The sequence below is a fragment of the Arachis duranensis genome, chromosome 3 (genome assembly GCF_000817695.3).
Source record: "Arachis duranensis cultivar V14167 chromosome 3, aradu.V14167.gnm2.J7QH, whole genome shotgun sequence".
Lineage (NCBI taxonomy): Eukaryota > Viridiplantae > Streptophyta > Magnoliopsida > Fabales > Fabaceae > Arachis > Arachis duranensis.
Genome location: NC_029774.3, coordinates 121,226,151 through 121,239,791, shown reverse-complemented (window position 1 = coordinate 121,239,791; position 13,641 = coordinate 121,226,151). Strand labels below are relative to the sequence as shown.

Sequence of the window (13,641 nt, the reverse complement as noted above, 5' to 3'; positions counted from 1 at the left end):
CATGGCCTCTGTGAATACTCCCATATCCATTCACTTCTCTCCCAACATGGCCATTTAAATCTCCTCCTAAGAAAATCTTATCTCCCAAAGGTATGCCTTGAACCAAACTCTCTAGATCCTCCCAAAATCTTATCTTGTGTTGTTCGTCCGAACCCACTTGCGGTGCATAGGCGCTAATCACATGGAAAGCACCTCCCTCCACCACAAGTTTGATAGAGATGATCCGATCTCTCATCCTCTTGATATTCACTACGTCCTTCTTCCACTGCTTATCGACAATTATTCCAACTCCATTCCTATTCTTCACCTTTCCTGTATACCAAAGTTTGAAACCAGAAGAATCTAACTCCCTAGCCTTTGCACCAACCCATTTCGTTTCTTGTAGGCACATAATGTTAATCTTCCTCCTTGTCATGGTGTCCACCACCTCCATGGACTTTCCTGTTAGAGTGCCTATGTTCCATGTCCCAAATCTTAACCTTTTGTCGCTTCGACATTTACCTTTTCCTTTGTGAACTAGCTTATTTACCCTCGTCTGTTCACGAAAACGCGAGAACCCTTGCTCATTTAACACTACATCCGGGCACCGATGCAGCGGCTCTTGCTTTGACACCGTACTCGAGCCATACGGCGCGTTACTTCCGGGTAACGACCTAGCTTTAGCGCAATAATGTCTTTGATTCATGTCATGGGGGGTCCGGCTATATTTTTACGTTGGTTGCCGAAGACCTAACACAACCCTCCTCCTTTATCCGGGTTTGGGACCGGCTATGTACCGCAAGTGTAACATAGGCGGAGTTATAATTAAAATTTAATTCAAGTAAAATTAATATTTAGTTTAAATATTAGAAAGTAACATAATATTTTAATTGGAAAAAAATGCAAACGAACTCCCTTTTTGTGGTAAACATTTTGAAATATTTGAGCAATTCCCAATTCTACATATTTAGGAGTAGATGATATAAAATAATAAGAATCATTTGTTCATTTGAAGCTGAATGCATGCATTTGAGGCGTTGAAACTTGAAAGAATGGTTGAGTTGCCAGTCTTGTAGCTGAAGCCAAATCTAAAAAAATACACTAGAAAAGAATATGTTAAATTGACTAATAATAATCCTTAAAATCAAGGACAAGATGATTGAAATTGAAATATTTCTGTTACTAAAATCTAGTCAACTTATCAACAAATATAAGTGCCATGGTCATTCAGTTGATCGCCAAAAAACTTAATAAATAATGACACCAAATTCCTCTTCTTTTTCTATATATATTCAACAAATATAATAAGCACATAAATTGATATATAATACAAAAAAATTAATGCACACCATAAAAAATATATATACTATATTAATAAATTGTTGTATTATGTACAAAAATTTGTTATATTTAAAAATTTACGTGTTATGTTAAAAATTTTCTGTATTGTATGTAAAAATTTATATTTTATAACAAAATATTTATTCTTTGTAATAACTTTTGTGCTGAAAAAGCATAAAAACAAAAAATCACGTGATGAACGCGTGTTTTTATTTTTTTTAGATTTATACCAACTTAATTAAACTTAAATTATTAAAAATGTCTAGACATAAAACATCACCATTATTAATGCATAGTACTTAATTTTATCTGTGGCTAATTTAATTGAAGCCAATAAATATGTTGCAAAATGAAGTAAATCAAAAAGCCAATAATATTCTCTTCATGCATTTTAAAAAAAAAACAGACATAAACTACATGAAACATTAGATGTCTATTTTTTATTTTTTCTAATCACGATAACATGGGTAGAAATTTAATTTTACTATTTTAGTACAGTATTTTGGATATTAATGCCGTTCAATTATGATACGTACTTATCTAACTCAAAAGAAAAGAAAAGGAAAAAAAAAAGGATACGTATTTACTATGTTAACTACTACAAAGCAATTGTCCTTTTAATGTACTAGGAAGTACAATTTATTACGGTTAGTAAGGTGTCTTTTGGGTAAGCAATAAGATATTTTTTTTAGTAAGCCAGTAAAGTTTAGAATCTGCATATAAATCAAGATAGCCATATTTAGTAGATTTATATTTCGGGCATATTTATCTAATTATCTTATTTGTATTAAATAATATTTTAAAATTTTATTCTATTTTAATAAACCAAATATGCAAGTTCCTGCTCATTTTAGTAAGTCATTAAAGTTTAGAATCTACATATAAATCAAGATAGCCATATTTAGCAGATTTATATTTTTGGCATATTTATCTAATTATCTTATTTGTATTAAATAATATTTTAAAATTTTATTCTATTTTAGTAAACCAAATATACAAGTTCCTGCTCATTTATTACAAACACCATATAAACTTCAGTGGAAAAAAAATGCTCCTTCAATGTTTTCCTTTTCATTTTGAATGCACATCATAAATATATTAAGCCAAAAATCTATCACAATATTAGTGAAGTGTTATACACATGGACTAAGCAATGCGTTACAATAAAGAGAAGAACTTTGGGCAGATCACACATAAGAGAGAGAGAGAGAGAGAGAGAGAGAGAGAGAGAGAGAGAAGCATATGATAAATCACAGATCTGTTTGACCAAAAACACAAAACAAGACAGAAGATCAGGTTTCAACTCACACCAAACTCCCAATGTTTATAAGTGCAGTTGCATCATCCTGCGTATATTATTCATCAAAATCCAATACATATTAATATTATGATATTCCATTTTTACATTTATTCTTTGTATATACTTAATATATATTTGATACATAAACCAATTCATTTGATAAGGGATATTACCTATTAACCCTTATTTTGGTTTTGTTTTCTGTTGTCTCAAAAAACCAAAACCCCATTTATAGGCATAGCACAGAAGAAGGAGAAGCTAAATAGAGAGAGAGAAAGAGAAGAGAGAGAAAGACAGGAATGGAAGGAGGAGCTGCCCCACCTGCTGACGCTGTCATGTCCGACGCGGCGCCTCCGCCGCAGGACCATCAACAGCAGCACCAGCAGCCGGCAGCGCCCACGGGTGTGGAGAATATTCCGGCGACGCTGAGCCACGGCGGTAGGTTCATCCAATACAACATATTTGGGAACATATTCGAAGTCACCGCCAAATACAAACCCCCCATTATGCCCATCGGGAAAGGCGCTTATGGCATCGTTTGGTAAGCAAATCCAACCCTTAAAGTTTGCGTTTTTGTGTTGATTTGTTCCTTTCCTTCCATAAAAAATTGGTCTTTCTTATTGGGCTCGGAATGGAAATCGGAAAAATTAAAAATCTGATCTTTTCTTTCCATTTCTGTGTCATGGGGTTTTGTTAATGTGAATGTAATATGTATGTAGTTCCGCTCTAAATTCGGAGACGAATGAGCATGTTGCCATTAAGAAGATTGCCAATGCATTTGACAACAAGATTGACGCCAAGAGGACCCTCCGTGAAATCAAGCTGCTTCGTCACATGGATCATGAAAACGTGAGTGAATGATAGTTTTATTTTTCATCTCTGAATTTACATGAATCCCCTTTATTGTTTGTTGTTTGGTGTGGGTGTGTATGTTTCGGGTTTGAGATTTGCTTGTCGATTAGATCTTGCTTAATGTGTTCTGTACTTGATGCTTTGAATTTTTCACTTGTTGAAGCTATTCACAGAACAACTTTTCTTACTGGATGTGTAACTAAAGATGAAAGATCCAATTGGTTTATACATCATCATTTTCATGGCTGGTATTTAGATTACTAGTAGTAAAATCATTGATGACCATGTTTTCGCAAAAATGGCTGCTAGTTAGTTATAATAACTCTTAATGGGTAATGGCTACAAGTAAACGACAGAATTTTATCCAAATTGGTTGATTCGGGTTCTTGTTTGATATCCTGTAGTTATCATTGAACAGCTTAGAGTTTTATCCTCAAACACGGTGTCAGTTACTTTCCATAACTACCCTGTCTTAATGAATGTACACAAGCGTTTCTTATTTAATTTGTTGCCCGTGCGGCACCAGGTGACAACAATGTGCTTTCTAGATATTCAGTTAAGAATGTCGCATTTACTGCATGGTTACCAACATTTTCCGAGTTGTGGTTCCGGTAACAACAAAAGCACGTGTGGTTTAAATCTTGTTTGATTTAAAGCCCTGTTTGAAATAGGTTGTTGTATGTATCCGGGAAGGAGGTGTCTGGAAAGGAGGTGGTGAAAGGGGGTGACCAGATGACCTCATGAGTGGAAATTTCACATAATTATAGAATTAGCATTACGAATAATTCTTTTATTCTTTATGCGTTGCGATTGTTTTGCAGGTTGTTGCAATAAGGGATATAGTGCCACCACCTCAGAGGGAGGCATTCAATGATGTTTACATTGCCTATGAGTTGATGGACACTGATCTTCACCAAATCATTCGCTCAAATCAAGCATTGTCAGAGGAGCACTGTCAGGTACAAATTTTAATGCCAAGAGAAAATTGGAATTTCTTTAAATAATATCTCCTTGTTCCCTCTCTCACCTTCATCCTATATCAACTTTCATCACCAAGATTTTCATTTCTGCAGTACTTTCTGTATCAAATCCTCCGTGGTTTGAAGTACATACATTCAGCAAATGTTTTGCATAGGGACTTGAAACCTAGCAACCTTCTCCTGAATGCCAACTGCGACTTAAAAATTTGTGATTTTGGACTGGCGTCAGTTGGTTGTATCTTCATGGAACTGATGGATCGAAAACCATTGTTCCCTGGCAGAGATCACGTGCATCAACTGCGTCTACTTATGGAGGTAACTTATTTAGAGGTCTTTGATTTTTGAAGAAGTTAAACATTTATTGATCTACATTGTTTTTTTTAATGGTTGAAATTGAAATGATTAACCTTTTTAGACTTTTGGTTAACACATTAAACCAAATTGAAATTCGTTGCACTGTCTTTCTGGAGTATATAATTAAGCTAGATTTTACTTTCATAGTAATATGTTTATCCTTGACTATAATCTGACCCCTTGACTGAATCAATGAATTTGTGCTGGAATCTTTCATTTTTTAAAACTTGTTTGATCTATACACTTTAAATTTGACAACAGCCTAGATTGATATCAATTGATCAATATAATTGACATGCTTCATACTGTACAGCTCATTGGCACCCCATCAGAAGCTGATTTGGGATTTCTGAATGAAAATGCTAAGAGATACATTAGGCAACTCCCTCTTTACCGACGCCAATCTTTCCAAGAAAAGTTTCCTCAGGTCCATCCTGCAGCCATTGATCTTGTTGAAAAGATGTTGACCTTTGATCCTCGACAAAGGATTACTGGTATGTTTTCATTTCCTTTGGTTTTCGTATACAAGGTTGATGCATCTCTCTTTAAAATTGTATGCTTTTTGGCGTCAAATGGTCGTATTAAAAGTAACATTGTTTGATAATTTACTACTAGATGTTGCATCATAAGTGCTTTCTTCTTGGTATTGGTAAACTTGCATTGATCTTTGTATCCTTCAGAGTTCAGACAAATGTTTGTATATCATTTCCTCTATTGCACATCTTCTATCAATGCTTACACATCCCAAACCTACAGCTTGGCTTTGACTATGGATTAATTGTGGCATGTTCTGTTTAGATGCTTAGTGAGGCACTGAGGCTCATTTTTTTTTAACCAACTGAAGGTGTTATTTCTTTGTTTAATTTGAAATCAAATTATAAGCTGTTTCCCTGTCCAGAAGATTTGAATGACAAAGTCATTTAAGGAAACCATTATTTAACAACTCAGTTGATGTTCTCCCACGTCGTCTCTCTGTTATGATAACTTTGTCCTGCGCTCTTAACCCAGTTTCTTTTTATCTTTACCTTACCAAGTGTTGTGCTAGCACTAACTTTTCTTTGTTTGTGTGCAGTTGAAGATGCACTGGCACACCCGTACCTGACATCGCTGCATGACATAAGTGATGAACCGGTGTGCATGACCCCCTTCAACTTTGATTTTGAGCAGCATGCTTTGACAGAGGAGCAGATGAAAGAACTGATATACAGAGAGGCTCTAGCATTTAACCCTGAATATCAGTAAAGTCAATAGTGATTTGGAAGATATTATCTTTGGGTTTTAAAGAAAATGTGTGGTGACTGTGTCAATAGAGATTTCTGTATATATATTTTAAAATATTTAATCATCTGAAACCAGATGACCTTTGTTGGAGTTAAATTATTTTGGATTAGAGGCATGATTGGCAGACTGCAACAAACAACAATCATAACAATGTACCTTGTATGGATCATGGATGGCTTATTTTGCTTCATATTATTCTCCAGTTCATTGGCTTCACCCATTAAATCCTTGTTTGTCAAATTTGTGCTCCTGCCGATTTTGTATTTTGAAGCAGAACAATGTATTTTTGTACTCTTTTCCACTTGATAATTTTTTCAAAGAAGTCTTTTGTTTTTATATCTTCTTTTATTTTTGTAAGAATTGCATCAAGGATCAACAAGTCATAATTATTATTTTCTTCATTTTGAACTTATAGGCGCCTTTTGCCATTGTTAGGTTTTTCTTACAGGATAAAGAAAAAAGGAAAGGAAAAGAGAAGAGAGCGCACGCTAATAGCAGCTGCTTCCGTTTTAACAGTCGTTGAATTTCTCTATGGATTTTTACTTTTTAAGCTTGACCTTTAGAGGCTCGAGAGACGAGTGAGTTGGGAACCAAAAATCCATTTTTCTAAAAGCGTTTTACTTTATTCTGTTGAGGTCTTTCTTGTTATTCATCTTTCAGCAACATCGATGACTGATATTCAGCATCATGCCAAGTCTCTTTCCTTATTTGCTAGAATGATCCCTACAATTTACGGTAACTGATAAAAACGAAGTTTAAAGCTTCTGACTAACCATTCTTTTTTGTGACATTCCCAGTTTACCACGAACACAGAATCTTTTGGTTTCAACTTAGGGAAGAATTCATTAACTCAACAAAGTTCATTCAACCTTGCTTGAATATATGTTGAATTATAAAATACACATTAGAATTTATAAAACAAAACATATATTTTATACATAAAATATATAATAACTAATTTTTAGTATACAATAGCATTTTTTTAAGTAAATTAATTTTGTAACAAAATCCTACCATATTTAAAAAGGTAGTTTTCTTCCCGGGAAAAAAAAACGAAAGATCTCCCCTTATCACTTTGTCTTCATTAAGGATGCTCCTAATAGATCAGAGGATTTTCAATGTCTGGTCGTTGATACTCAATGGTCACTCCAATCTCACAGGTTAACCCAAGACAATAAAATAATCTCTCTGAAAGAGAATACATAATATGACATGCAATTACAAATCTATAGAGAAAGAATACGTTGATCATGAAAGCAGCAGACCAGAATTTACTATTTGCATAGAACAATTTTTATGATACACAACCAAGTATTGAATAAATCACCTATCAACTCTTGACATTCCCAAAAAATTTTGAAAGGCGAACTGGGCCACCATCTTCATCATCAGTTCCAGAATCCTTTGTTCTTGACTTTGCCTTCTTTTCCTTCTTTGATCTCTTGGACCTGGACTTGGATCTTCTTGACCCTCTTTCTTCATCGCTACTGGAAGAATATGAGGAGGATGATGAAGAGGAGCTAGATGAAGATCTTCTTGAATGCTACAATAGTAGTTACAATGAGAAGCCATAGAAAATATACAAATAATAACAAAAGTACACAGATATATACCCTATTCAACATTGCTAGATTCATTTGAACAACTACAAATAAAGTAATTCATCGTATGGATGATAGACGAGTCATACCCCATATAAATCAAAACAATATGCCACAGTAATTAACAATCGTTTTGCAAAATCTAACAATAAAAACCTACGAGATAAATAATCAATCACTTCAGTCAGAAAAGCACTTTCATACCTTAAAACAAAGACATTGATGTAAGCAAATGATAGTACAAGACTACAAGTACATTATATATGATTATCCATTTCATTAACAGAAACTTATTCTTTTTTAAAAAAAGAAATGTTTGCCGAGAGATAATGAACTTTAAATCCATTCAAACATTTTATCAGTTATCTAGAGGGAAAGGGAAGCAGCAACGTTTCGAACAAAGTGAAGCTCAAAACAGAGATACACATACAAGCCTTCACCAAATTTTCAACATGCCTGTTGTGCCAATAATTTAAACACACACTATAATTGGTCCAATATCAACCTTACTGAAAACTAAGAGGAAAGAGATAGCCACTACTTAGCAGTGATACGAAATTTGAGGGGATAGTAGCATACTAACATTACTATTCGAATTGAAAACAAAGCCATCAATTTTAGCATAAAAACCGAGTTCTTCTCTGGGAAAAGTAAATTTCAGAACTGGACGTTTTAGAAATCAAAAAGCACCTTTCGCTTTCTGCTGCTGTGCTTCTTTGAAATTTTGTCCTTCTTAACTGCATGGATAACATGCAACAGTTTATAAGTTGGGAGTGGGGAAAAGAAATACAAGAAACACATGCCAGTCACCATGTTTTTGCAACCTCAGCACACATACCTTTGAGTTTGGACTTACTACCAGAATGGTTCCTTCCTTGGGAAAGTTTGCGGGCCCTTTCAGCATCTAGTTGAGCTCTGTACTCTCTCATCATCCTATCTGCATCTGCTTCCAACTCCCCTTTTCTCATTTCTTCTTCCTATTAAATCAAATTCTAATAAAATCAAATGTATTACACATTAAAGAAAAACAAGATAATTAATGGAGTGATTGCCCTGGGAAATTGACACGAGCTAGTATGCTAGAAACAAACTTGCAAATCCAGAAGAGCTCCCCGGGGAACAAGCAACAGTCACAAACAGAACTATTGGTCAGTGTCAGAAATACCGTATAAAAGCAAGTCAAAACTTCGCCTATGACCCCCTCAAATCAGTTAGTAGGCCAGAGAAGTAATTCACCTCTACCTGCCCCACGGGTTTCCTCAGTTCAACTTTCTAGTGGCTAGATACAATCCTATTACAGTCCCACGCTTATTATCACAGTCCTCACCACTGACACGGATTCGAAACGGTAAAAGAGTTATAGCATATGCAAGCTCAAAGACTAATTAGCATAGAAAATTCATGGGCCTATTTTCAACTAACACTGATGAAAAAAAGTAAAGTAGGTAGCCTCAGTCCCCAGAAACAAATGAGATTTGTACTTCCTTTATAAGATTAAATAATAAAGGTGCTGTAAAGGTGCTGAAATGATTACCTTCTGTTTCTTTTTGAACTCCTCCCAGGTAATTGTGTGAGAAGTGTTAAGGCTAGCCAAACGAGCAGCATGCCACTCTGGTGAATGAAATGAACCATCCACCTGCGACTGTCCTCATCAATAAAGGTCCACGAGAAAAACAGAGATCTAACATTCAAGTATTACAAAGCATAAAAACCCATAACACACAAAAAGATAAGAAAACTGAGAGCCAAGGAAGAAGCATTCCTTTCAACAAATTTTTTAATAGTGTTATTAAATTGAAAGTTACTAGGAAAAAATAAAAAATCCAGGGTACTGTTGTGTGATTCTTGCTAATATTAGGTATCCATGTGTACACAGCACACATATGCATCAACTGTCAATTCTTTATTCCTTAGTTCTGAAAAAGTTTAGTTTGTCCATGTCAACATTGATGACCCTGCTGTTCCAATGTAGTAGAGTTCAGCTATATTTTATCAAGTTGTCCATTATCATAACAGATTAGTCACAAGGAGTAAATTCCAAACTTCGTGCTGTTGAGAGAAACTCTAAACTCAGAAGGTAAAATTAATGATGGGTGATCATGTTATTAGCATCTTTAATACAACTTATAATGAATCTACCGTTAAACTGATGGCACTAATGACCAGTTTGGCGGCCTCCCGAAGTAACTAAATCCCAAAATGAAATTTTCACGAAAAATCACACCTATTATTTATCTTTTCCTTAATTATAAGACCATACCAAACTCAGTCTAGAGAGTGTAGAACCAAGCGTAAACTATGAAGGTCAAAATGACTCAATGTCTTGAATAAGGAAAAGGATTTTGTTAGGGAATACACCAAAAACAATCAGAAAAGCATATAGTAAATAAAAGGAACAAAAGCACAAGCTGAATTAAAAAAAAAAAAAATAGAACCCTAAATCCACAAAAAGCAAGATTAGGTTAAATGGAAAGAGAAAAATTAAATAGATGGGTGGTATGGAAGGGTACAAACCATGCCGTCTTCAATCTCGTCGGGGCCGGCGGAGGCGCCGCCGAGCCTGGCCCTCTGCATAGCTTTGTAGGCTTGATTCTTCCCCATTGTTTTCCCTTTAGATTTCTGTTGTTGTTACTACTGTTTCTGTTGTATGATCATGTGATGTGCGTTGCTTGTCACTTTCAAACCGATTCCGATTCCAGCAGCAACAACAAATAGGGATTCGATTTGATTCAATTTGATTTGAATCGACACAGTTTCTTCTTCCTTCCCAATCTGAATGGCTTGCAAATTGCAACGCAGCTAAGCTGGCTTTTGTTTTGTTCCTTTTCTCGTTTGTCCTTCATCTCCAGATTCACATAATCACATTACCCACATGATCGGGTCGGGTTCTCACATATTCGTCAGATCCGGCCCAATGATTTTATGGGCCTAAGTATACCTCGAAGCCCAATAACTACTATATTCGACCAAAATCATTAAGAAAAAAAAATGAAATCTCATGACATGAGTATTGTGTGTAAAGTTTTCAAATTTGCATGAGAAATAAAAGAAAAATCTACATATTATATTATTTATATATGTTGATGTTAATGAGAATCAGAGGCCCAACAAAAAGAAGACAGAAGTGGGGTTTACTTGTGTTATAGTGGTGGGGGCATTCGTGATTAATATGAAATGATAGTTTTGTTTCCATTTTACCCCCCAATAGTAACACCACGTGAAGCACCTATAAATAAATAAATCATTATTGTACCAAACTATACTAGTATTACTATGTATGATGATAGGCGTCAAGCCATTGTATTACTAGTTCACTCATGAGTTAAATTGCAAGGAATATTCTCAAATATGAACTATTCTATTTCTAAATGACTGTAAGAAAGGGATATTTTGCAAATGAAAGGAGAAAGTAACATCTAGTTATTAGACAGAAAAAATGGTATTAGATAAGTCCAAAAATAAATAATAGTAATATTATATAAATTATGGAGGAAACTCTGGGCTATGTACAGAGCTGAGCGCTCTCAACGACAAGGACCGAACTGAACACGAGAAATAATTTCTGCTCAATATTTCCTCAATTCGATGCATGAAAATAGAGTTTCTCTCATGCACGAAAACGACACTTTCAATATCCACGTCATTATATACATATGTCGTACTATATTTATATTTAATGTTATACAAATGAAGGCTTTTATTTAGGATACATCATTGAAATAAGTCGATAGAAGTTTAAAATTACACAAATCAGCTGAATACAAAAATGTTTATGAATTAATTAAAGATACATATTTATATAGTTCAAATCACTTAATTCAAATTTTATTTTTTTGTAATTCGAATCACTTGATTTAAATTACACACGTTTACTAATTCGAATCAACTTAAATCAGAGTAATTTGAATTACACTCACTTACACATAGTAATTTAAATTGGTCAAATTCAAATTATTTATGAGTTAATTTTGTCCATTCTTTTATTAAAAAATTAATAATTTAAAATTTTAAAAAATATATTTTTTATTTCATGCGTTAAAAAAAAGCTAACAAAAAATTACGAGACTTTTTTAAAATATTAATGAGCTATCAATTCGAATTTCATACAATATTCTTTTGTCCATTTTTAATAGCTCATGAATATTTTTTGATAAATTTTTTAAATAAATTTATTTAAATTATACCACAAAAAAATATTTTATTCTATACAAAATAATTTAAAAAATGGCTTAAAAGATGTTAGGAGTATTATAAAAATTTGTAATGTCCTAATGACTTAGGACATTAAAGAAATACTCTACATAGTCAATAATAATTTAGAAATGAAAGAAAATATATTTTTATCATGTATTTATTTAAATTACTAGAATATTACAAACTTTTATAGTACTCCTAACATTTTTTATGTCATTTTTTTAAAAATTATTTTGCATAGGATAAAAGCCATTTTAAGCCATTTTCTATGCAAAACAATTTAAAAAAATGGCTTAAAAGATGTTATGAATACTATAAAAGTTTGTAATATTCTAGTAATTTAGGTAAATACATGATAAAAATATATTTTCTTTAATTTTTAAATTATTATTGTCTATGTAGAGTATTTCTTTAATGTCCTAAGTCATTAGGAAATTACAATTTTTATAGTATTCCTAACATTTTTTAAGCCATTTTTTAATTATTTTATATAGAATAAAATATTTTTTGTGGTATAATTTAAATTAATTTATTAAAAAATATTCATGAGTTATTAAAAATGGGCAAAAGAGCATTGTATGAAATTCGAATTGATGACTCATTAATATTTTAAAGAAGTCTCATAATTAAATATTTTGTTAGCTTTTTTTTAATGCATGAAATAAAATATATATTCTTTCATTTTTAAATTATTAATTTTTAATAAAATATTAATTTTTTAATAAAAAAATGGCCAAAATTAACTCGTGAGTAATTTGAATTTGACCAATTCGAATTACTATGTGCACGTGTGTAATTCGAATCACCCTGATTCGAATTACTGTGGTATAATTTGAATCAGGTTGATTCGAATTAGTGAATGTGTGCATGTGTAGTTCGAATCAGGGTGATTTGAATTACATGAAAATAAAGTTCGAATTAGATTGATTCGAACTATATAAATAAGTATTTTTGGTTGATTCATGAACCATTTTTGTATTTAGCTGATTTATATAATTTTGAGCTCCCAAGCTTATTTGGAGTGATTTGCCCTTTTATTTAATGTTATATAATATATTATATGTTAGTTTCGTATATCTATCTTACTTCTAAGAATTACTTTCCAGTTTCTATGACTATGATATTGTAGTATATTATATATTACTAATTTTAAAGTTAAAATACATCACATATCATTTTTTTATTGTAATTGAAATTAATTTTTTTTTAATTAAAGAACTCTTTTCTCTTTTTTTTTTTCTATCTCTCTCGTTCCTTTACTTACTATATCTTTCTTATATATCATTATCAATGACTAATTACGAATTTGACAATCAAAATATACAACATAACATTCTCTAATTGTATTTAAATTAAATTAAAATTAAAATTAAAATACTAAAATTGAAATATAGCTATATTATATATTATATTTATATATTACTAATTAATTTAATAACTAAAATGTGTCATATGACACTCTCTTATTAAAATTTAGAAAAAATATTTTTCTCTAAAATTAGTGAACATCCTTTTTATATTTTCTTATCTACCTCTCTCTTTTTTTTTTATTTCTCTCTATCCTTCTCACTCTGTATATAGTTTATAATTCATATTTTATATTAGTAAATTGACAAATCAAAATGTGTCACCAGATATTTTCATTATAATTAAAATAAATTTTTTTCTTAACTTTCAAAATTAACAAACTCCCTCTATCATTCTTCTTCTTTATCTTTCTCTCTCTCTTTTCTCATTCTCTATTTTTTTATCTTTATGT

At 32.4% G+C, this 13,641-nt stretch overlaps 2 protein-coding genes across 3 annotated transcripts; one reads left to right on the top strand and one right to left on the bottom strand.

Annotated features, from left to right (window-relative positions):
- The first annotated feature begins 2,495 nt into the window (after positions 1–2,495).
- LOC107480890 (mitogen-activated protein kinase homolog D5) lies at positions 2,496–6,312 on the top strand. Of its 2 annotated transcripts, XM_021139056.2 has the most exons (7): positions 2,496–2,616; positions 2,856–3,161; positions 3,340–3,469; positions 4,294–4,431; positions 4,546–4,767; positions 5,120–5,300; positions 5,879–6,312. In XM_021139056.2, exons 2-7 carry the CDS (start codon positions 2,920–2,922, stop codon positions 6,046–6,048), a joined length of 1,083 nt encoding a protein of 360 aa, XP_020994715.1. In that variant the 5' UTR covers positions 2,496–2,616; positions 2,856–2,919; the 3' UTR covers positions 6,049–6,312. The 2 variants fall into 2 exon arrangements, with proteins under 2 accessions (XP_020994715.1, XP_020994716.1); XM_021139057.2 differs by lacking the exon at positions 2,496–2,616 and having other exon boundaries at positions 2,783–3,161.
- Positions 6,313–6,997: 685 nt separating this feature from the next.
- Positions 6,998–10,533, bottom strand: LOC107480891 (uncharacterized). Its single transcript, XM_016101094.3, has 5 exons — positions 10,203–10,533; positions 9,223–9,324; positions 8,527–8,665; positions 8,379–8,425; positions 6,998–7,630 (listed from the first exon to the last, which is right to left on the bottom strand). Exons 1-5 carry the CDS (start codon positions 10,287–10,289, stop codon positions 7,418–7,420), a joined length of 588 nt encoding a protein of 195 aa, XP_015956580.1. The 5' UTR covers positions 10,290–10,533; the 3' UTR covers positions 6,998–7,417.
- Between the last annotated feature and the right edge of the window lie 3,108 nt (positions 10,534–13,641).